This window comes from Fundulus heteroclitus, unplaced genomic scaffold (genome assembly GCF_011125445.2).
Source record: "Fundulus heteroclitus isolate FHET01 unplaced genomic scaffold, MU-UCD_Fhet_4.1 scaffold_59, whole genome shotgun sequence".
NCBI lineage: Eukaryota > Metazoa > Chordata > Actinopteri > Cyprinodontiformes > Fundulidae > Fundulus > Fundulus heteroclitus.
Window position 1 is genome coordinate 2014393 of NW_023397022.1, and position 23063 is coordinate 2037455.

Consider the following 23063-nt stretch of genomic DNA (forward strand, 5'->3'; position numbering starts at 1 on the left):
ATATATATATATATATATATATATATATATATATATATATATATATATATATATATATTAGGGCTGGGCAAGTTAACGCGTTAATTTCGCGTTAACTCATTAGACTATTAATGGCGATATTTTCTTTAACGCACATTAACGCATGTTGCTCACATGCTTTTATTTTGTGAAGGTCTGTTGCTGCGGTGTAGGGGTTTGAATCAGAACAGTAGGTGGCAATAATGCGCCAATAACCTCGCTGTCAGCCAAACCTCGGATTCAGAGGAAGAAAGGTGCTGGCCGGAAAAAAACAAAGCTGACATGGGGAAGGCGGTGTTTCCCGCAGGAATTTGCTTAGGCGAGGCGGTGAATTGGCGAACGGAGCAAGTTTTGTGCGGAGCGGAGCGGGGTCTGCATCGACGCCGTCAGTGAAGTCGCTTCTCGTTTCAAAGTATCCATGTGTTTTTGCCTGTTTTCCCCCCTGCCATTCACTATATGCACACGAGAAAGCAACAACAAAAAACCGCGTGTTAACGACAAATAAACGCAAGCAACACAGGCATTTCGAGTTAGCAAGCATTTCAGTTTAAAGTTCTTCCAGCATCGAATATGACAGAAACAAGTTAGTTGTACCAAGTTAAACTTTGGTATTGAACATAAAATGGTAATGCTGCTCCCTGCTGTTACCTCAGAAATTGCCTGTTTTTGGTAGATTTTTTCCCCATAAAGAGAAATCCCTGTCAGTGGCAATAAGCTTTAATTTATTATTATTGCTATTTTTTGTTTTACATGTTTAAGTTGAGCTTACACTAAATATGTGTTACTGATAAGTGCTACAAATGTTACAACACTTTTGTTCATGTGGCAGCAGAACATTAAAATAAAAGTGCTCTTTACACTACTTTTGAATTCATTCTTGGAGTTTGTAAATACAATGCGATTAATCGCATTGTATTTACCTGGCATTAATCAGGCAAATTATGCGATTAATCGCGATTAAATATTTTAATCGTTGCCCAGCCCTAATATATATATATATATATATATATATATATATATATATATATATATATATATATATATATATACACACACACACACACACACATATATATATATATATATATATATATATATATATATATATATATATATATATATATATAATTTTTTATTTTTACTTTTTTTCCTTAAATGCCCTTACAATTGCCTGGTGAGTAAAATGAGTTATCCTCTATTTACCGCAGTTGCCTCTCTAAGCTGCATTAGTCAGTTCACGAGAGAGTGATTTTGGCCGAATCCTCTAGGTGTGCGCGTGGGTGTGACACACTGGACGCTTTCCTTTACCTGACTTCTTTATTGCGTCTCCGCCTTAATTTATGCATCAGCAAGAGAACATGGCTTAATTTCAATATTTGTAGCTTTCTTACCTCAGAAGACATTACACCTCTAAAGAAAAGACCTGTGCAGTCACAGCGGCAGATGCTTTTCCTCTTCTCCCAATACCCATGCACAACACTGGTATCATTTCAACTTGTCGTCAGAGGGAACAGACGTCTCAAAAAATCCTGGAACATTTGCTACGCTTCTTTAAGCAAGGGGTGAGTAATATGAAAAAAGTTTTTTACAATAAAATTACATTCACAATTCAATTAGTTTAAGTATTGTGTTTTCCGACTGAGGCAGGTATTTATTATTTCTGAATAAATGCTACTGTCCCTGGAGCACAGAATTGTTCCACAGGCTACCATGACCATACTCACAGCGTAGCTTTAAATTTTTTTAATATACTGTTATTAAGATATTATTATTATTATTATTATTATTATGTTTTACCACAGTAGCATGCGGTACAGTATAGCATGTGTATGTGTTTTCTAACATATATTTTCTAATTATTCAGAGGTGACTGATGAAGACACTAAGAAGTGTAAAGCACTGGAACCCAAGCATACTGTTCTCACTAGTGTGGACTGCGGAGACGCAGACACAGCATCTGACCAAGAGAACAAAGACAAAGACCTGCTGGAGCCACGGGCTGCTATCTATGATGAGAATCTGAAAAACCTCACCTCCACTGGATAATAATGATGATAAGTCCTTCTAACTGAGGAAGGAAATGACACACGAGAAGTGTTTGAACCCTGAACTCATTACAAAAAACATCATGCCCAATCACAGGCTTGGCAAACATGCAGAATATGATGCAAAATGCTAAACTAAAGCAATGAAAGAACATCATCAAAACTTCAATGTGACACTCTGTGGTCTTGTTGTACAGCCAGATAAGTCACAACTTGGGGCATCACTAGATGGGGTGGAAAACTGCAGCTGCTGTGGTAGAGGAACTGTAGACATCAAGTGCCCATACAAATACCATGATGGTCTGACAGGGAGCGGTGAGGATACAGATTTCATCTAAAGAAGAATCATGAATACTACCATCAAGTTAATCTTCACGTTAGCATGTTGTGTTCAGTACAGTGAATTTGTGATCTGTGAAAAGTGGTATCTACTCGTCACTCATGTAGCCAGAGATAAAGAAATCCTGTACACAGTCCTCCTCATTGGTGAATAGTTCTTCAAACAAAGTATTCTGCTTGAGTTCTTAATGCAGAGCAGGGACCTAAAACAGCAAGCACCTACAGTCTGCACCAACCGACAAAGACCAGAGTTTGGAAACATCACCACCTGCGCAAAATTAAATAATCATTTCCACTATGAATGTGAAAGAAGAAAAAGAAAGGTTAGGGATTGATATTGTGAAAAATCTTTTTAAAAATAATAATCTTGGAAACACATTTATTGCAACTTTCTGTTAAACATTCAACGTTTGCACACTCCTTTTGAATTGTGTCATGGTTTTTACTGTTCCATCTTTGTCCACCAGGAGACTGACGTGGAAGTATGAGCCACACAGATGTTTGTTCACAGATGCTGCCCGGCCTGTATTAAAACTAGAGCTGCCATTTCGTAATCTAATACCTAGTACATGAATCAACTGTAACACGCACATCTATCTATCTATCTATCTATCTATCTATCTATCTATCTATCTATCTATCTATCTCTCTCTCTCTCTCTCTCTCTCTCTCTCTCTATATATATATATATATATATATATATATATATATATATATATATATACATATATACCAGTGACGTGCAGTCAGGGGAGGCAAGTGAGGCCAGGCTGCACTTGTCATCAAGGAAAGTAAGAAAATATATATTAACATAATATAAAATTTGATTCACTCAGTCATTTGTAATAAGTATATATTTTTTTCTAATTTCCTAATTTCTGATCATATTTTCTTTAAAATCGCAGACTTGTCCCTATTTTCCATGTAAATCCTTGCTGGTGCTTGATAGCTAAGCCGGTGAGGGTGCAGAGATCTTGGCCTCCCATGGGATTGCGCAATCCCATGTTAACTGCGCTGGCTTCCATTCTGTGAATGCATCTTCCTGTCTCTAGATAATTAATTTAATTGTTCAAACAGTTATGAACTGATTTTCCACAATTTAATGTATGTGGATAGCTTATTGTGTTTTGGTCATCATACTGTGTGCAGGTAACATGTTTTCGGGTGCTTCTGGGCGATCATAACCGGCACAGAATGGGTTGTAGGTGAGGCCCGCAGTTCCTTGGCCTCTCGGCAGGGGGCGCTCAAGGAGCAACGCTCCTGATCCTAAAACTGTAGAGTGACAGCAAGTTATGGATGTATTATTAGCGAGTTATGCTAAACAAGTAAAGCACTAAAAAGACTCTAAACATACAGCCGGAACAGGACTGATCAAGGAGGGCTTTCCTCTCTGGCAGTGATCTCCACTGAGACTGAGAGACTTTCAAAACTGAAGAAGATAAAGAGGACTTTTACCGGAAAATGACCGATATTTTTGTTCAGAAAGAGCGGCGCATGAACTGATCAAGTGAGAATGTGAAAATGCTATACAGCATTCTCACTTATTAAGTTCCTTCAGGTGTTGATTATTATTCCGTACGTTTTTCGGCATCTAACTACTCCTGCATACTTTAACCAATTTAAACAATTTTCGTATCTAAACGTTCAGCTCGTTCACGACATTACTGCTATGTCTTTTGGTTGTAACTTTTATAATATTTAAAATAGTTAACTTTTTGTGAGTTTTTTGCTCTCATTGAAATTGAATGGAGAATCCTTCAAATTCTTCAAATATTTCAGCTTTTTGACAACCTACTGCTTCAGCCTACTTTCAGCTAGAAACGCCATTCAACTTTTAAAATGTTCAAATAACCTTCAGCTATCTTCAGCTACTTCAGCTTTTTCATATATTTCACCATTGTCATATAGTATCTCCTTAAAATAATTTAGCATTTTCATAAAATTCAGAAAAATGAATGCATTGCTATGGTTGCTAGGGAGTTCATTTAGAGTGGCCACTCTGCCGTTCCTATAAATTTTCCTTCTCTGAACAACTTCTTCTCACTCGCTTAATTTTCACTCTATTCACATGAATTATACATCAAAACGTAGGAATTTTTGTCTGGATTCTGGAAATGTAACCATCATTGGTGTGGGATTTATAGATTTTTCGCAAATCACCCCAGAGCACCACAAAGCCTAAAAGCTCTCCATTGATTTTCTATGGAGGTGTGGTGAAAAATCACACCTGACATTCCCAAGCAACACATGTTTTCACATCGTCGCAACTCCTACACCGTTTTATGTACAGGCATGAGACTTTCACACATTCATGTCCAGACCCTTCTGACACTCACAAAAAATGAATTTTGTCGATAAATGTTACGCTTTTGCTGCAGGAACAATTTGTTCGGGAGTAGCGTTTTGGGAAAATGCTAAAACAGGATCAGACTTCCATCCCCCCAAATGAGGCACTTTTCTACATCGTCGCTATTCCTAAACCGTTTCATGTACAGGCATGACACTTTCTCACATGAATGTCCAGACCCTTCTGGCACTCACAAAAAAGGAATTTTGTCGATAACTGTTACAGTTTTGCTGAAGAAACAATTTGTTCGGGAGTAGCGAATGTGCAAAATCCTGAAAACGCTTTGAGCTGCATCCTTCTAAATTATGCACTTTTTTTACTTTGTCACCATGCCTACACCAATTTTTTGTAGAAACATAAAAATGAGCACCACAGTCCTCAAAAGCCTGCTGATACTCACGCTAAAAGAATTATTTTGATATCTCTTATACTTTTTCAGCTAATGCGATTTGTTCTGGACCCTTTTTAGAGGATTTTTTAATTTTCATCAATATTCCACTTTATTTCATGATTTTCTGCACCTACATTAAAATATTTCAAGCAAAAACCAATAGTTTGTCTTGTTCCCCTATCCGTTCCGAAATAAACGTAGAAAAAAATTACTTCTCTAGCCCTTACGGTTGACGAAAAATCCAGAGTTGTTCGGGGCAAAGTGATGCCATTTTATTCCAAATAGAGCTCTTCTGAGCCAAAGTCTCTTCCTACAGTAGATTGACACCAGCAGGCATGAGTGAATTTCCATGACAACAGAACTCTGCTGGCCAGAGGTTACTGCAGGTCAGGGATAGGCTCCCTTTGCTTAGAATGGCACCTTTTGACGCCCACGACAGGGGTTGTGATGAACGTAGGATTCTGAATACTTTTTGAATTTCACATAGTTACAACTACTACATGATACAACTACTGATACTACTACTACCACCACCACTACTACTACTACTGATACTACTACTGCTACTACTAATGATACTACCACTGCTACTACTACTGATGATACTACTACTACTGATACTGCTGCTACTACTACTGCTAAATTAGTTTTATTTTTGTCCATCAAAGAATTGTCAAGGTTTTGTTTACCGATGAACTCAGGACGCACACACGGAACTAAAAGTGTGAGTCTTTATTGAAAGAAGTATGCTGGGTGATGAGTGATGAAGACCAGAGGTTCAGGACTGCAGAAAGTCAGGGATGTAGATTATGGCAGGAGCTGACGGCCCGGAGACAGAGAGTCCACACTTGCTAGGTGCTGCTCGGCTAGCAGGCCTCATAGCACTCAGGTTAGCAGTTCATTGGAGACACCAGGGCACAGAGCTGAGCTTCACCAGGGCGGCTAGTCAGGTTAGCAGAACTTGAGAGACACCAGGGCACAGAGCTGAGCTTCTCCAGGGCGGCTAGTCAGGTTAGCAGAACTTGAGAGACACCAGGGCACAGAGCAGAGCCTTTCCAGGATGGCTAGTCCAGTTAGCAGTTCTCTGGAGACACCAGGACACAGAGCAGAACCTCTCCAGGAACAAACAGTGAACGAACAGTCTTTAGAGTGACTGACAGGACTAACCTTAACAACAGGCGCAAAACAAAGCTTCCAAGGCAAACCGGGGACTGGCATGGAGAGGTGTGGAATGATGACGGCCCAGTGCTGAACTGAAGGCAGAGGGAGGTTTAAATAGAGCACTACACAGGTGGAACAAGGGTCTGGCTAATTGACTGGTAAATTGTTAACAGGTGTGACTGACTGCTGAGGGGGTGAAGTGAAAATGACAGAAAATAACTGATGACAATGAAAACTAACAATAAATAAAGTCAAACCTAACCCACATGAGATGAAAAATGAAAATAACAGAAAAATGAAGTCAAACCAGAACTCAACCATGACAAGAATCAATATTTTTTTCCATGTCTCTTGGTGAATTTATTTGTCTCAATCAGTCTCCTTCAGCACTTTGCAATGAGTCTACTCTGTAGAGTGTATATATTTGTAAATCTGACTCTGATGACGTCAGTGCCTCACCAGCTATGAACCCTACCGCACGTCACTCATATATATATATATATATATATATATATATATATATATATATATATATATATATATATATATATATATATATATATATATATATATAGGGTGCAGAATACATGTATCAAATTATATCCAACAGGTTGTTGAGGTAAATATTGCTCACGTTCAAAGAAAAGAATCCCTAGAAACCTATTTAGCAAATATGATACAAATGGCGATAAAGAGTTAAGTTGAACAGATATACAAATCATGCTTGAAAACTGACAAACTTATTCTTGTTCAATGCATTGAATTTTTATTTATATAGCGCCAAATCATGAAACATGTCATATCAAGGCACTTTACAATGTCAAAATCAATCAGATTATGGATGGATGGATGGGAACCAGTTGATTGCATCAAAGTCTTGACAAGCAGCATTCTCTCCTGAAAAAGCGTAGAGCCACAGGGAGAGTCGTCTGCATTGTCCATGACTTTGCAGCAATCCTTCATACTGAGCAAGCATGAAACAACTGCGGGAAAAAAACTTCCCATTAACGGGAAGGAAAAACCTCTAGTATGAACCTCTACATTACATGGTAGTAGCAGTTAATCTGTCTTCCCTGGATGATGCCACAGCTAACAGAACGCAAGACCAGGTGTACCTACTATGAAGAAAAAGAGAACAAAAAAGGTAAAAGCTTAAATGACAACAAGCAATGCAAAATTGAAGAACAATAGACCCTGATGTCCTCCAGTAGCCTAAGCCTATAGAAGCATAGCTATAGAGGTAGCTTAGGGTAACATGAGCCACTCTAACTGTACGCTTTGTCAAAAAGGAAAGTCCCAAGAGCCAGCTTCTAGTGGAGAAGTTCAAGTATCTTGGGGTCTTGTTCAGGAATGTGGGGAAGATGGAGCGGGAGATCGACAGGCGGATTGGTGCGGCGTCTGCTGTGAAGCGGCACTGTACCGGTCCGTTGTGGTGAAGAGAGAGCTGAGCCAAAAGGCGAAGCTCTCGATTTACCAGTCGATCTACGTTCCTACCCTCATCTATGGTCTTGAACTTTGGGTCGTGACCGAAAGAACAAGATCCCGGATACAAGCGGCCAAAATGAGTTTTCTCTGTAGTGTGTCTGGGCTCTCCCTTAAAGATAGGGTGATTAGCTCAGTCATCTGGGGAGGACTCAGAGTAGAGCCGCTGCTCCTCCACGTCGAGAGGAGCCAGTTGAGGTGGCTCGGGCATCTGGTCAGGATGCCTCCTGGACGCCTCCCTGGTGAGGTGTTCCGGGCACGTCCCACCGGGAGGAGGCCCAGGGGAAGACCCAGGACACGCTGGAGGGGCTATGTCTCTCGGCTGGCTTGGGAACGCCTTGGGATTCCCCCGGAGGAGCTGGCACAAGTGGTTGGGGAGAGGGACGTCTGGGCCTCCCTACTAAAGCTGCTACCCCCGTGACCCGACCCCGGATAAGCGGAAGACGATGGATAGATGGATGGAAAAAGGAAAGTTTTAAGATTAGTCTTAAAAGTAGACAGGGTGTTTGCCTCACGGAACAAAACTGGGAGTTGGTTCCACAGGAGAAGAATAGCTAAAGGATCTGCCTCCCATTCTGCTTTTAGAGATTTTAGGATACACCAGAAGACCTGCAGTCTGAGAGCAAAGTGCTCTGTTAGGAACATAAGGGGTAACCAGAGCTCTGATATATGATGGAGCTTGATTATTAAGGGCTTTATACGTTAGAAGAAGAATTTTAAATTCTATTTTTGATTTAACAGTAAGCCAGTGAAGGAAGGCTAAAATTTGAGAAATATGATCCCTCTTGTTGATTTTCATCAGAACTCCTTCTGCAGCATTTTGGATCAGTTGAAGACTTGAAACTGCATTTTGTGGACTTCCTGATTTTAGCATTGCTCCTGGACAGAATGATTCTAATTTAGAAGGTGAAAAAAGGAAACTCTGGAAACCTTTTTAATATGGGATTTCAATGACCTGTCTTGGTCAAAAATAGCAGCAAGATTTTTGACTTTATTACCAGAGGCCACATGTGGAATATTGCTAAAGTAATATGTAACCCGCCTGGTTAAAAGGTTAAAATAAAAATTATTTGGTTTAAAACGGGTTGATTTACGTTCTATACAAACCATCTTTTTTTTTTGAAAACCGGAAGTTATCGTGACGGTAACAGGAAGTGATATGTAGGAAGAGAGACAGTGTTTTTCCCTCGCTCACTGATGCACAGAGCGCAAGTCTACTCTCGTGTTGGTTGAAAAAAAAAAAGAAAAGAGTACGGAGAGCGTTGAAGAAACACGTTTATTGCTGTTTTTCCTTTTTGATGTTAAACTTCTTGGTAAGCTGGCACACACATGTTCTCATTCAATGTGTTGGAACTGCTCCTAGCAGATAAGCTAACTCATTGTTTCGGTTTTTGCACATTTTCAGTTTTTGAAAGAATGTTTTGTGTTTAAAAAGCATTTATTTGATAATTTAACAAGTACATTCATAGTGATAAGCACTGCATAAATAAAAAGTGGAGCAAAAGAGATTAAAACTTTAAAGGGACTTGTCACACACTGACTGCAGCCAAAATACAAAGGTATTTTGGGATAAATTTGTAATTTTAAAGAAAAAAATAGCTAAGCTGTGATTTGTGTTACATTTTGTTTATTTACAATCTAAAATCCTATTTAGAAGGGTTTTAATAAGAACCGTTGGTAACACATTATACTGTAAAAAGTAATGTGTTCGCCATATGTAAGTGAATTCATTGGTAAAATGTTATATTTCATTTTATTGTACATTTTATTTGTTAAAATTAAATTTTGGCAACAATGGAGATTATATTTTGGAAATAACTCTAGTTAACCGTTGTTAACTACTGTTGGTTATTATTCCAACTGAGAATTTGAATTTCTTTTGAACAACACATTTAAATGATTATTTAATAATTTTTCTGAGCTTAAAGCAATTGCGTATTGGAAAATTGGGACTATAAAACCTGTTTTGTTAATACAGGTCAGGTCTTTTGACTACGTTGAAATTGATGAATCCAGCCTTAATGTCCAACGAGGTTGATGAAAACTGATCCATTGATGGCGAGCCTTCCCAGTCGGATCGTGAGCTCTACCACATCATTTACCAGATTCTGTGGTAGGATTCTGTCAGTTCGTTGACAGACATCAAGAGAACCTACTTTGGATACAATCCCTGACTTGACTTATTCCCTTGACTGACTAACTGACTAACGAACTTAAACAATTATTGAAGTTTGAAGCTACAAATTCCGGAAGAACATTCTCCAGAAGGACATTTTATTTTATCAAATTTATTTTGGGCCCATAGGTATTGTTGTTTTTGTATTGTACACTTTTAAATATCTGTTACTAAAGGTACATTTAACTACAAATACCTGTGTCCATCACTTCTCAACTCCTATAAACCTAGAACGTTAGACGTGTACATACCCTGAAATGGGTTACAAATACTTTTGCAATATTTCCAATTGATAAAGTGTTACTGTTACAGTATTTCTTTTGGGTGTTTAGCCACCAATTTAACTGTCAAACGTTCATAAAAGCTGTCTTAATGCAAGAAACAAAACCCTTAAACACATGAAATAACAATTAACTTTAAAGAACTAAAAAGGTTTTGTTAACTTTTGACTTAAAGCTGGATTAACAGCCAGTAAGATACCTATGATTAAATTGGTATACTAATGTTTAAACCAGGGGTGTCAAACGTACGGCCTGCGGGCCAAATCCGGCCGGCTGAACGCTTTAGTCCGGTCCGGTGGCCCAATTCCTTTTCATTATTCAACGGCTGTATCTCCTCGCTGCATCGACCGATCTTCACCAGATTTTTTGTGAGTCGTGGGGGAGTGCTGCCCAACGCGTTCGTGTGAATCGCCCGGTGACCGGGCGGGAAAAATGCGGGACAACTTCTGCTGTGGCTGGCGACCGGCGGTGCAGGTTTCTTTTTGATCCACTGTATATATGAAGATACACTCTATACACTGTATATAACTGATGCACCTTTTCCTACTTTTGGCACCTTCTACTGACTATTGACTATTGAGCCAATGGGACAAGTGAATTTCTCCAACGTGAGATCAATAAAGCCTATCTTATCTTATCTTATTTTATATAGAAATAACATTTCACCATTCCAATATATCTTCCAGTTTAATGATTCAAGGTTTTACAGTAACAGTTTCATACAGAATATAATTGTCTCAGCATTATCAAATAAAGTTTGATAGCATTTATCTAACAGGGCCCAAACAATAATTTGGAGGCTCACACTAGCAAGCTAGCTCCAGAACAACAACAAAAAAACCTCACCAGTTCCCACTTCAGAACGCACAATTAGCGGACAGTTTTCTCCACAAACAGACATTTAAAAGTTGAGAGGCATATCAGTCAGACATGGCAACACACGCACTAATTAATGATTACAAACAGTTTGCAGCCTACCTTTGGCATCTACTATTATCAGTTACGTGATAATGAAATCCAGTGGTAATGAAATCACGCAAGAATTAATGTACAGAATGATAACAAACAAAATACTTCAGAAAATTAAGAAAAAGAGGACATTTTCAAATGAATCTTTGAATGAAGAAAATAAGTAAAAAATTATAATGCTTTAAGGAAATATTATTTTGGAAACCTAATTTCAACCACAAATCTCACAACCACAGGAAAAACAATACTCAAAATAATAATGAAAAGTTAATCTAATGGGAATGACAAAGTTTCCTATGGTTACACAACATAGCCAACATAGCTCAGGGTCTTCGTTTCAGCCGGGGGCCCGGGGGCCCGGGGGACCGGGGTTGGCTTTCTACAAAGCAACTGAAGCTCCATACAAAATCTAGGAAGCTCACTCCCAGATTTATTGGCCCGTACAAGATTTTGTCACTACAATCAATCCTGTCACCTTCTGCATACACCTTCCATCATTCTTAAAGGAGAAGTCAGGTCAAAATCAGAATTCAAACTGCTGAAAGTACTTTAAATATAAAATGATTACATACTGTTCAATAAATGATAAGCTTTTTTAATTAAGGGGAATTTTAATTTGAAAGTCCTTTTATGGAGCAGCCATCTTGGTGAAGAACAGTACTGCCTCCTTCCAGTTTGTGACGTCACTGTATTGTATCGGCTGTAGAGCAGGTCCCAATGCTCTATCTGTCCCCTTGTAAATAAATATCAGTTTTCAAGCCAAAATATTTTTAACCCCTTAAACAAAGATAGACATGGTATTAAGCATTTCTATTTAAATTAATACTAATTTTACAATTTAGAGACTTAAAAAGACAACAAATAAGCATTAAAGTACGGTTTATGGGTTGGGTTCTGCAATGTTATAAGATGAGTATAAAACTCATCTTTAGAACCAATCTCTGCTCAAAATGGTGACCTGCACCGCCTAATCTACTTTCAGCAGTTATCATCAGTTATAGCAACTGTGAACTGCAGAAAATACGGTCAGATCGGCTGTTTCTGATTTTACTCCGCTCCTGTCAGGATGAGCCACAGTGCGTTGAAGCGGGGGGATATTTTGGCGTTACTTAGTTTAGAGCCCAAACAATCAACTTCACTTTCAGAAATAAGCCCAAAAAACTTGCAACCCGCAACTCATTAAATTTACAAGCGACTTTAGAAAAAATAAGACCAAAGTTTTATAAAATAAGTGGGCTTCGCAACAGTGAGCAATGTTTCTAAGTGTGTTGTATCCCTCCGCCGCTCTGGTCGGTAAACAAATGTTTCGTCAAATTCTACATCATTAAAAACGAAAAACCTACTAAAAAGCCTCGCTCTGATGTTATCTTGAAGACATTCTTCTTGGAAATGTTGGTTACAGACGACATGGTTTCCCTCTGGCCAGAAGCATGATGGCAAATCCTTCCTCTTCACTTTGGTAATCCAACAAAACAGCCCATGGTGGTCATGAATCGGAACGGTGAAAAAACTAATGTTTTTTCCACTTTTACCTGATGTATTGTTTCATCCAAGTGCCATGCACGTGAGCATTGTTGCTTCAACAATAGCTCTCGCAAATTTCAATGGTGAAGTCTTCTGGAAATCTGAAATAATTGTTTCTGTTCGCAGCTGTGTACAACAGCTCCTATTGTGTTTGCTTGTAAAGCGCGGAGAACTGCCGTTGGCTCTCCGCGATGTTACGTCACAGGATGTGATGTCAGGCGGCCATTACTGCCCATATTTGGGTAATAATGGCCGCCCCCATAAACAGTAATCCAGACGACAATTTATGCTTTTATTTTCTTATTGATTAATGCTAAATTCATTAATAAACCACAAATGTATTAGTTTTAGTTATAGCTAATGATCCCCTGATTTTTCCTTGTTGACCGGACTTCCCCTTTAAAGCTGCATCCATTTTTGTGTCTTAGCTCAAGCATCACATTACATCTCAACTGGTGCCACCATTTGCCACACACCCCTTCCCCCCACCCAGGATCATCGACGGAGGTCCTGCTTATAGTGTTTGACATATTTTGGACTCACGTCGCAGGGGCAGGGGTGTTCAGTATTTGGTATAATGGGCCGGCTATGGTCCTGAGGAAAGTTTGTGGGTCCCATCCCAGTTCCCCCTGGAGCCAGCCATCTCTTCTTAAGGACGTCCATCGGCGTTGGCCTGGACCATTTGGTGCCGGTCCTAGAGAGGGGGATCTTGTCAGGTAGTGATCATGTGACCACCGGAATTGGTTTTATAAGGGGGATCTAGCTACCTGTTCTCTGCTCAGACATCTATTCCCCATCTCATGATCTCATCAGATCTTCAGCCTGTACATCCCACTAACTGTGAGTGTTGCCTTCTCTCTTCCTTCTGCCAATTCGATTGTGTCTTAATCATTCTTGTAACACTAACCACTGTGATTAATCGGCGCCTAGTGTTACTAGAACAAAGTGTGTGCTGCTTCAACCAACCACCAGCTCTCCACTGCATCTGAGTCTAATCTGCACTCTAGACGAATGAATATTTCATTTGATATGCGTTCCGTCCCCAAACTGACACCGACCATTTTGGTTAGGATTCTTATGGTCCTTCTATGTATTTTGTCAGCAAGTTTTCTCCTGCAGCCACATTCAGGGAGATTGGCTACAGTTGAGTTCAGTTGAGTTCAATTCAATTTTATTTATAAATTCAATTGACTAATACAGATTGCTCAAAAAGTTTCCCAAGTGTTGTGCAGTTACACACTGTTTTAAAGTAATTTAATGTTTAATAAATGAAGATAAAAGAAGCTAAGGAACTATGTACACAGAAAAGAAGTAAAAGACAAAAAGTGGTTTATCAGCATCATCAGAATAATTCAGTGAACCCTGGTTCACTGCAGATCTCAGTTACAAAACCAAAGTTCGTTTTAAAGTGAATTGAGATTAAATTGATTTAACTAATTCAGAACAACATTTGGTATGTGTTTCAATCCATTCACAATGCAAATCCCGAGCTAAACTAAACATTATTTCATGAAATGATCGGTCCCTAAAATCGGCTAGTCCTAAAGTTAAACAAAATCTTTAAATTGACATTAATATTCCATATTAATGCATTAATATGGAATATTAATTCCATATTAATATGGAATTAAGCATCCCATCTGGCACGAGTGAATGCTGGCACTGCTCGCCGGTATTTTTGTATTTTGTTGCCCGCTGCCTTCGCTCACCGGTACTTTTTTTAAAACTTTTTTTAACTTCGGACAGTGCAATTGTCTTTACTGGGATTACGGCCATGGTTCGCCGGCACTACAGGTTGTGCAAGTCCAAAATAGGTGGTTTGAGCCTCATCTGGCGTTTTTTATCTTTTTCGCCGTTTCTGCTGCCCGAGTCCTCGCTAATAATGTGGACCCGCAGGACATACATCCTGCTTGTCGGTGTCTGGCTAGTTCAACTGCCCGCTCATGTGCAAGTGGTGGGTTTTCTGCAGTATTCAGCCGCTGACCTGCTCCGGCTCCGCTTTCACTTGCTTGGACCTGCGCCCGAGGCACTCCATCTTCACCCGGACATCACCTTCCAGCCTCACTGGAGATACATCCACAGAGGGTCCCGCCGGATTGTCCACCACAATGGTCCAACAGCAATAAAATCCATCTGGTCTAGCTCCCGACGGTGGTTTTGTAGCCCTCCATGCTCCACCAGCCAGGCTGTCGACCACAGCGTGTTAGCCCTCTTAGCTCGGTCGGCTAGCACCACCACCAGCTGCGACAACACCGCACTCAACTTTGCTCTGCTTAACATCTGCTTCCTAACAAGCAAGGGACATCTCATTCAGGACCTCATCACCGACCGTAAACTGGACTTTCTCTGCTTAACTGACACCTCTCAGCTCAACGATTCCACTCCTAGTGGATTTGTTTACATCTCTCAACCCTGTGGTTCCAGTCGCGGAGGTCTCGTGATAATTCATTGCGAGAATCGGAAAGTCTCGCCGATATCTGCGCCAGTCTCTAGCATGTTTGAATCCACTGTCTGCAAGCTATCTGGTCCAACTCCAACAATCATTGCTGCTGTCTACCGCCCCCCAAAACCGAATAGTGCCTTTTTAACTGAGTTTGCTGATTTTCTCACCCACCTATCCTCTCTCTCATCAAACTTAATTCTGCTGGGTGATTTCAATTATCCACATGGACAATACCAATCTGCCTCTCACCAAAGACTTTACTTCCTGCCTAGAGAGTTTTGGATGTCAGCAATACACCACTGCTCCCACACATTCCAAAAGACATATTCTGGATTTAATCTGCTGCTCTGGCGTCATCCCTCTCAACATAACAGCTGATGAACTCCCCATAACTGACCATTTTCTCCTCTCATTTGGAGTGAATCTTACTCTCTCTATCTCTAAAACATCCCGCCTCATATCTTTCCGGAACATAAAGAACATTGATCCCTCCACCCTCATTTCAAGTATCAACTCTTTCTGCCTCCTTGACTTTAATAATCTGTTCACCCCTGATGATCTGGCCTCTCACTACAACACTGGTCTCCATAATATTCTTGACTCACTCGCTCTACTAAAAAACAGATTTGTTTCTTTCTCCGTCTACGCCCTCTGGCTCACCCCCAACCTCCGATGCATGAAAAGCCAAAGGACGGCAACTTGAAAGACTTTATAGAAAAACTGGTCTCACTATACACAAAGAAATATACAATTTCAATTCAATTCAATTTTATTTATATAACACCAATTCATGAAACATGTCATCGCAAGGCACTTTACAAAGTCAAATTCAATCATATTATACAGATTGGATCAGATTATACAGATTGGTCAAAAAATTCCTATATAAGCAACCAGTTGATTGCATCAAAGTCCCGACAAGCAGCATTCACTCCTGGAGAAGCGTAGAGCCACAGGGAGAGTCGTCTGCATTGTCCATGGCTTTGCAGCAATCCCTCATACTGAACAAGCATGAAGCAACAGCAGAAAGAAAAACTCGCCATTAACGCAAAGGAAAAACCTCCAGCAGAACCGGGCTCAGTATGAACGGTCATCTGCCTCGACCGACTGGGGGTTACAGAAGACAGAGAAGGGACACAACAAGACAGACAAAAAGCACAGAAGCACACATTGATCCAGTAATTTGTTCTACATTAGACGGTAATAGCGGGTGATCTGTCTTCCCTGGATGATGTCACAGTTAACAGAACGCCAGACCAGGTGTACCTACTATGAAGAAAAAGAGAGAGAACAAAAAAGATGAAAAAAGATGAAATGACAACAAGCAATACAAATTGGAGAACAGTAGGAGAACTCAGCAGAGTGAGAGAAATAGACCCTGATGTCTTCCAGCAGCCTAAGCCTATAGCAGCATAACTATAGAGATAGCTCAGGGTAACCTAAGGAAAGTTTTAATCCGAATCAGAATCAAGTTTAATCGCCAAGTAGGTTTGCACAGTTGGTGGTGTTGATGGTGCAGACAAAATAAGAATACAATAAAATAAAATGAAATTTAATAAAATGGATATATATACAGAAGTTATATACACTCAGTAAACTATGCGTTAATGTAACGCAGAAGCTTGTAGACCTGAACGGGGGAGAGAGACAGTGTTCAGTGTCACAAGCGGCTCTTGGCCTTGTTCATAAGGCTGGTAGCAGATAGGAAAAAGCTGTTCTTGTGGCGTGAGGTTTTGGTCCTGATGGACCACAGCCTCCTGCCAGAGGGAAGTGTCTGAAATAGTCTGTGACTGGGGTGCGAGGGATCAGCCACAATTTTCCCCGCACGCCTCAGAGTCCTGGAGGCGTACAGGTCCTGGAGAGATGGAATATTGCAGCCAAACACCTTCTCTGCAGACCTGATGACATGCTGCAGTCTGCCCTTGTCCATAGCGGTGGCACCAGCGTACCAGATGGTGATGGAGGAGGTGAGGATGGACTCAATGATGGAGGAGTAGAACTGCACCATCATTGTCCTTGGCAGGTTGAATTTCTTCAGCTGCCGCAGGAAGTACATCCTCTGCTGGGGTTTCTTGGTGAGGGAGTTGATGTTCAGCTCCCACTTTAGGTCCTGGGAGATGATAGTTCCCAGGAAGCGGAAAGACTCCACAGTGTCGATGTTGGAGTCACAGAGGGTGATGGGGGTTCAGTTCTTCCTGAAGTCCACATCCATCTCCACTGTTTTTACAGCGTTGAGCTCCAGGTTGTTCTCCCTGCACCAGGTCACCAGATGGTCAGCCTCCCACCTGTAGGCGGACTTGTCACCATCAGAGATGAGTCCCATGAGAGTGGTGTCGTCAGGAACTTCAGGAGCTTGGCAGACTGATGACTGGAGGTGCAGCTGTTGGTGTACAGGGAAAAGAGCAGAGGAGAAAAGCCTAGTCTTAAAGGTAGACAAGGTGTCTGCCTCACAGACCAAAACTGTGAGTTGGTTCTACAGGAGAGGAGCATGATAACTAAAAGATCTGCCTGCAATTCTACTTTTATAGACTCAAGGAACCACCAATAGAGCTGCAATCTGAGAGTGAAGTGCTCTGTTTGGAACATCAGAACATGGTGATGATCTGAAATGTTTTGCATAGTCAAAGAGAATTAAATTTAAACATAAATTAATTTATACATTTATCTGTGGACACTCCTGTAAAGGAGATTTTTAACATCAGAGTTTTTTTTTTCCTGGTTAAATAAAGTTTAAATGAAAATGAGACCTAATAAATTAAAGCACAAAGATATTTCCAAACACTACAAGAATAAATTTCACAAAATATATGTATCTATAACCTGTTTAAAGGATAAAATTACACATCAGAGAAATTGTAGGGAACCATTAGATTACATTAAGAATAAGCATTTGGTTGGTTGGCAGTTGGTTCCGTGCAGTGTCCTGAAAGAGGTGTCATACAGAGGGGGCAGGGGGTGGTCTTTGGGGGTTCTTTGACACTCACAACCACTACTGAGCATTATTCTCATGGATAAACTGTACATATACAAGTGTACTCTTACAAACACCCACAGGTGCTTAGATCCAGGTACTTACAGATTCACTTCTATACAGATAAACTCTGTAATTAGCTTTGGCTGTCACTAAATACATCTTCCATTAACCCTGAGGTGCACAAGCGGGTCAAATATGACCTCATGAGGTATTTTGCTGGATAACTTTTATTTCAAAAAGTTGCTGGATAACGTTTTGTAAAAAAACGTTATCCAGCAATATTCCAGCTATTCCTCAAAAAATCAATATCATATCAATATCATACCATTTAAAATGTTAAATTTCCTCTAATACATTTTTACAAAATAAATTTTTTTTCGCGTTACTTACCCAAGCTTCCATAAGTGGGTAAAAAATAACCCACATTCAATTTCTAGGGAATTTCATGGAAATATTTAATCTGGATCACTTGTTACTGACAGCAATATAGATTTTGCGGCCCACACAGACTATAAGTGTCACCTCCAAATTTATGGAACACAGCAACATCTAATACATCTGAGTATTATCTTGGTGAAAATGCACACATTTCTAAAAGTTGAGCACTTGCTATCTGGCTAAACTAGCTAATTTTACTGTATGTACTTATTATGCTTTGTGTGTGTGTGTGTGTGTGTGTGTGTGTGTGTGTGTGTGTGTGTGTGTGTGTGTGTGTGTGTGTGTGTGTGAGAGAGTGATTTATCACTATTCTGGGACTGTTTCTTATCATGTGCTATTTAAATGTGTCTATTGTGTAGTTTGCTAAACTGGCTGGCTAACTGAGCAATATTACTTTGTGTAGTATGTCGCTTTCTGCCATACATGACTAGTGTAGGTGTGGGATGTCAAAAGCCACAACTCAGCCACAGGAAAGACAGAAACAGGGTCAACAAAAGAGAAGGAGGTGCCAGATCTGTAACCTTGCCTGCAAGTGGAATTATCACAGTATCTGTGCATTCACAAACACACGAGAATCCATCTTGTTCCACTCCTGTCTCAGTTCTGGCATGTCATGTTGCAGTATTGTGAGAATCCTGCGCCACTATCTTTGAAAACACTTGTCACTTTAAGGCTGGACTATTGTAATTCTTTACTATCAGGAAGTCAAAATGCAGCATTTTGGATATCAGGTGATCCAAAATGCTGCAGCAAGAGTTCTGATGAAAATCAACAAGAGAGATTATAATTCTTCAATTTTAGCTTTCCACAGGAGGCTCCTCTCCTGTGGAAACAACTCCCAGTTTTGGTCTGTGAGGCAGACCCCCAGTCTACTTTTAAGACTAGGCTTATAATGGCTTAGGTTATCCTGTGCTATCTCAATAGTTATGCGTAGGCTTTGGCTGCTGGAGGACATCACAATCTATTTTTCTCACTCTGCTGAGTTCTCCTACTGTTCTCCAAAAACAGATACAATCTGCTGATAGGAAAGTTTTTGATCAACCTGTCTGTACAATTTGATTGACTTTGACTTTGTAAAGTGCCTTGAAATTATGAGTTGTGATTTGGCACTATATGAATAAAACTGAATTGAACTGAAATAAATTGAATAGAGTGGTGTCGGCAATAAGAAATAGGGTTAGGGCCAATGTAACCCGGGGTTCACATCGAACACGATATGTGTTTTGGTCCTGATCCAGTTCCGGTTTCCTGTAAACCCTGACTCACACTGCTCCTTGATTTTAATTATTTTTAGGGCAAAACACATTGTCAATGCACTTAAATATCCTATTTCATCTTCCAAAAGCCCCTCTGTTTCCTTGTGTTTCTGTGTCGCCTTTTTGTTTACACTTGTCAAGCTAGCTAAGTTGGTGCGGTGATTTTATTCTGAAATTCACTGGAATTTTATCCTGTCTAGCGCCCAACGTTTCCTGTTTGGCTCGTGAAATTCAGGAGCTTGGTCCGGGTATTTCTGTAGCGTCTGGTCAAATTTCCTGCTTGCAGAATGTTTTGCAGTGCCGCACGGCTTCTGATTTTTAATTATTCGGATTCCTTCCGGTACCACAACCGTATCTGCACTGTATTCAATGTGAGCCTGTTGTAAAAGGGGCTAAGGAGATTTAATGTCATCAGTTGCGAGTTGTCCGTCCTGTTCTCCCCCCACCCCCCCCCCGAGTACGCATGAGAGCAGGATATGGATACTACTTCTCTTCTACTACTTCTTGGTCTGTTTGACCGCTGTCTTTTTGCTGCTACCAGCTGGACCAGAGTGGTACTGCAGTTTTTCATCACAACATCCCATACGTCATTCAGGTTACATAACTGTCTCTTAGCAATTGGAAACATGACTAACCTAAAAGCCCCTGACTTTGGTTTGCCCTGGGGCTTTGTGATGGACCGAGCAGCAAGGACAGTCAGGCACAAGTATATTTTCAAAAAACAGGGTTCTTTTGTTTAACCCAAAAAGGATAAAATGTACAAAAATGGATCCAGAAAAGAGGTCAAAGGAACAAAACTACTCAAAATAACTAATAACATAACTAACTCAAACAAACTGACCTGCCTCAATGGGACAAAGAGGAACTTAAATAGTGGCTGATCAGTCCACAAAAGAAACATATGGGGTATAACATACACAAACCTAACTAAACCAAATCAAGCAAAACCCCATTTCCCCCCATAGACCGATTTGGTATGGTCCAAATCAGCTCAGCCCCTTGGCTATCTGCTGGTTCCTCAGCCAAGGGACTAGAGCAACTGAAAAACTCATAACAAAACAGGGTAAAGCAAATTGTGCACACAGTGTTATGGTTATAAATAAATTCCAAATAATGAAATGGCTCTGTAAATGATGCCCTATATTGAAAAATAAACTAAATTACATAAATGGTATTTTTACCACATCTGTGTGTCTGTAAATGCAGATGACAACATGTTTCCAAAACACATTCTTGCCCTAATACATTTTGATAGTACCTAGGAGAGGTGGTTATACATATTTTTGTGTTATTCCAGAATCTTGCACCCATCTACTCCCCCTTTTTTCTTTCTTGAGTTGTGCACTTATTTCCTATTGCCAAATTACTGGCTTTAACAAAGTTATCAGAGACCATAATGACCCTATTAGTATGATTGTTTCAACTAGAGTCAGAACAATCATACTAATAGGTCTGATATATCCAATCCGTGTTCAGAACTGAAGATGGTTTTTATTTTGGATGAGATGTGTAGTGTCTTCAAGAAATAACATAAGTCAAGCTGCCTTTAAGCACTTATATACTTAAAGCTGCAGTAGGGAGTTTTTCAGAAAACTGTGGACTTAGAGTGAAGGTTGTTCCTTTCTCAGCACTGCTACAGCCCACCTGCGACCTTGAGCTTGAATGACGGTAGTCCTGTGTGGGGGAGGGTGTGTGAGCAGTGCATGCACATTACATTCCTCATGGCCCTGATTGTTTTTTTCTGTCCGGGAGCAGTGTATTTCTGCCAATGACAGTAGGACCACTGGTAGGAGCCTGAGGAGCTCCTAAATATATGTTTCATATTTTAATGTCAGGACACAGTGACAGTTTTAACAAATGCATAAAAAATAGATTTACATAAAAGTTACCTACTGCAGAACTACAAATTATAAACTGCAAAATGTCCTGACATTTTTTATAGGCTTTTTATTCATAACCAAATAGATATATATTTAGAATCAGAGACCCATGTATTAGAGAATATTGGAAAGTACACATAATTTCAGTTAAAGCTATTTAGAATGGGTTGTCCTGTTGTGAGCAATGACCTTTCTGTTTGTTTCTTTAGCCGTCTTAAACTTGGACAACAATGTGGTGGACATGGAGACCCTTCAAGCGCTTTATGAAAATGTGAGTTGCTGACAAGCAATATGCACATTCAGGTCATGGTGGAAAGACAGAAAGCTGCTTGATTACACAGACCTTTCCTTGTGCTATTATGGTGAAAGAATAGTAGAACTTTTTTTTCAAAGTTCTAAAGATTTTCAAAGTTTTAGGTTTATTTTAATTATATCAAGAAAAATAAAGTGAGATTCCACAATGTCCTTAAATACACCCTAGATATGGACTTTTTTCATATTGAAGTTAAGCTAAAATTAAATGTGGATGTGATTTCATTATACCATTATATAATTTCTGAAGGAATCAACAAACAAATATAAAATTTGGTCCACCACTCTTCTAGTTTTTATGTACCATCTTTTTGCAAAGTTATTGCTGCAGTTGTGCAGAAACAACACAATAATACATACATTTCTTTGCTTTTGAAGTAATAATTACATATCATTAATAGAATCATTGCCCTGCATTTCTCCCTCAGAGAGCGCAACAGGACGAACTGGACAAAATCGAAAAGCACATAAAATCCTCTAAAGACAAAGAGAATGCTAAGCCTCTGGATAAACCTGAACAGTGAGTAATTCTCCCACTAGTTTTACGTTTCAGTTGCAGGTTTAGTTAATTGTTTCTTGAACATGAAGCATGGACACATTCTTTGCTTTGCTCTTGTGTGTATTGAACGTGAGGAAGAAGTGCTGTGTCTTTACTGTGGCTCACAAGTACTAGATAAGTGCTTGTTGTGTTTGGTTATTGATTATTCCTACTGAAATAGCAATTTGACATGAAAACGATAAAATCTTAAACAACTGACTGATGTTCCAGTAGTTTTATTCTTATTTTAAATGTAAATTGGGAACCCTAAGTTGTGTTGAATATAATTTTTCCCATATTATACTCTCAAAGATGTACAATGTATTTGTTGTGCAATTAAATGCATTTACGTTACTTATTTTTTTAAACAAGCTTCTGTCAGTCAAGTATTGTAGGGTTAACACCAACCCAATTTAGAAACAGCATTAGGATAATAGATGAAAGGGACGATTTGAGCTCTGGCATTTCTTAAATGGGAAAATTGTATAC

The 23063-nt window shown here is 39.7% G+C and overlaps 1 protein-coding gene across 9 annotated transcripts in view; it reads left to right on the forward strand.

Moving 5' to 3' along the window:
• The window catches only part of LOC105921082 (formin-2), a 280717-nt gene that overhangs the window by 85395 nt on the left and 172259 nt on the right, over positions 1 to 23063 (forward strand). For 8 of the 9 annotated variants that reach the window (XR_004929898.1, XM_036133216.1, XM_036133218.1 and 5 more), the window contains 2 exons: positions 21934 to 21995; positions 22465 to 22556. The exons of the other annotated variant lie outside the window; for it this stretch is intronic. Coding sequence is in view for 7 of the 8 variants with exons in the window: in XM_036133216.1 (XP_035989109.1) it covers positions 21934 to 21995; positions 22465 to 22556 (154 nt within the window). In the remaining variant the exon portion in view is untranslated. The remainder of the gene's footprint in view (positions 1 to 21933; positions 21996 to 22464; positions 22557 to 23063) is intronic. 9 annotated transcript variants of the gene reach the window in all.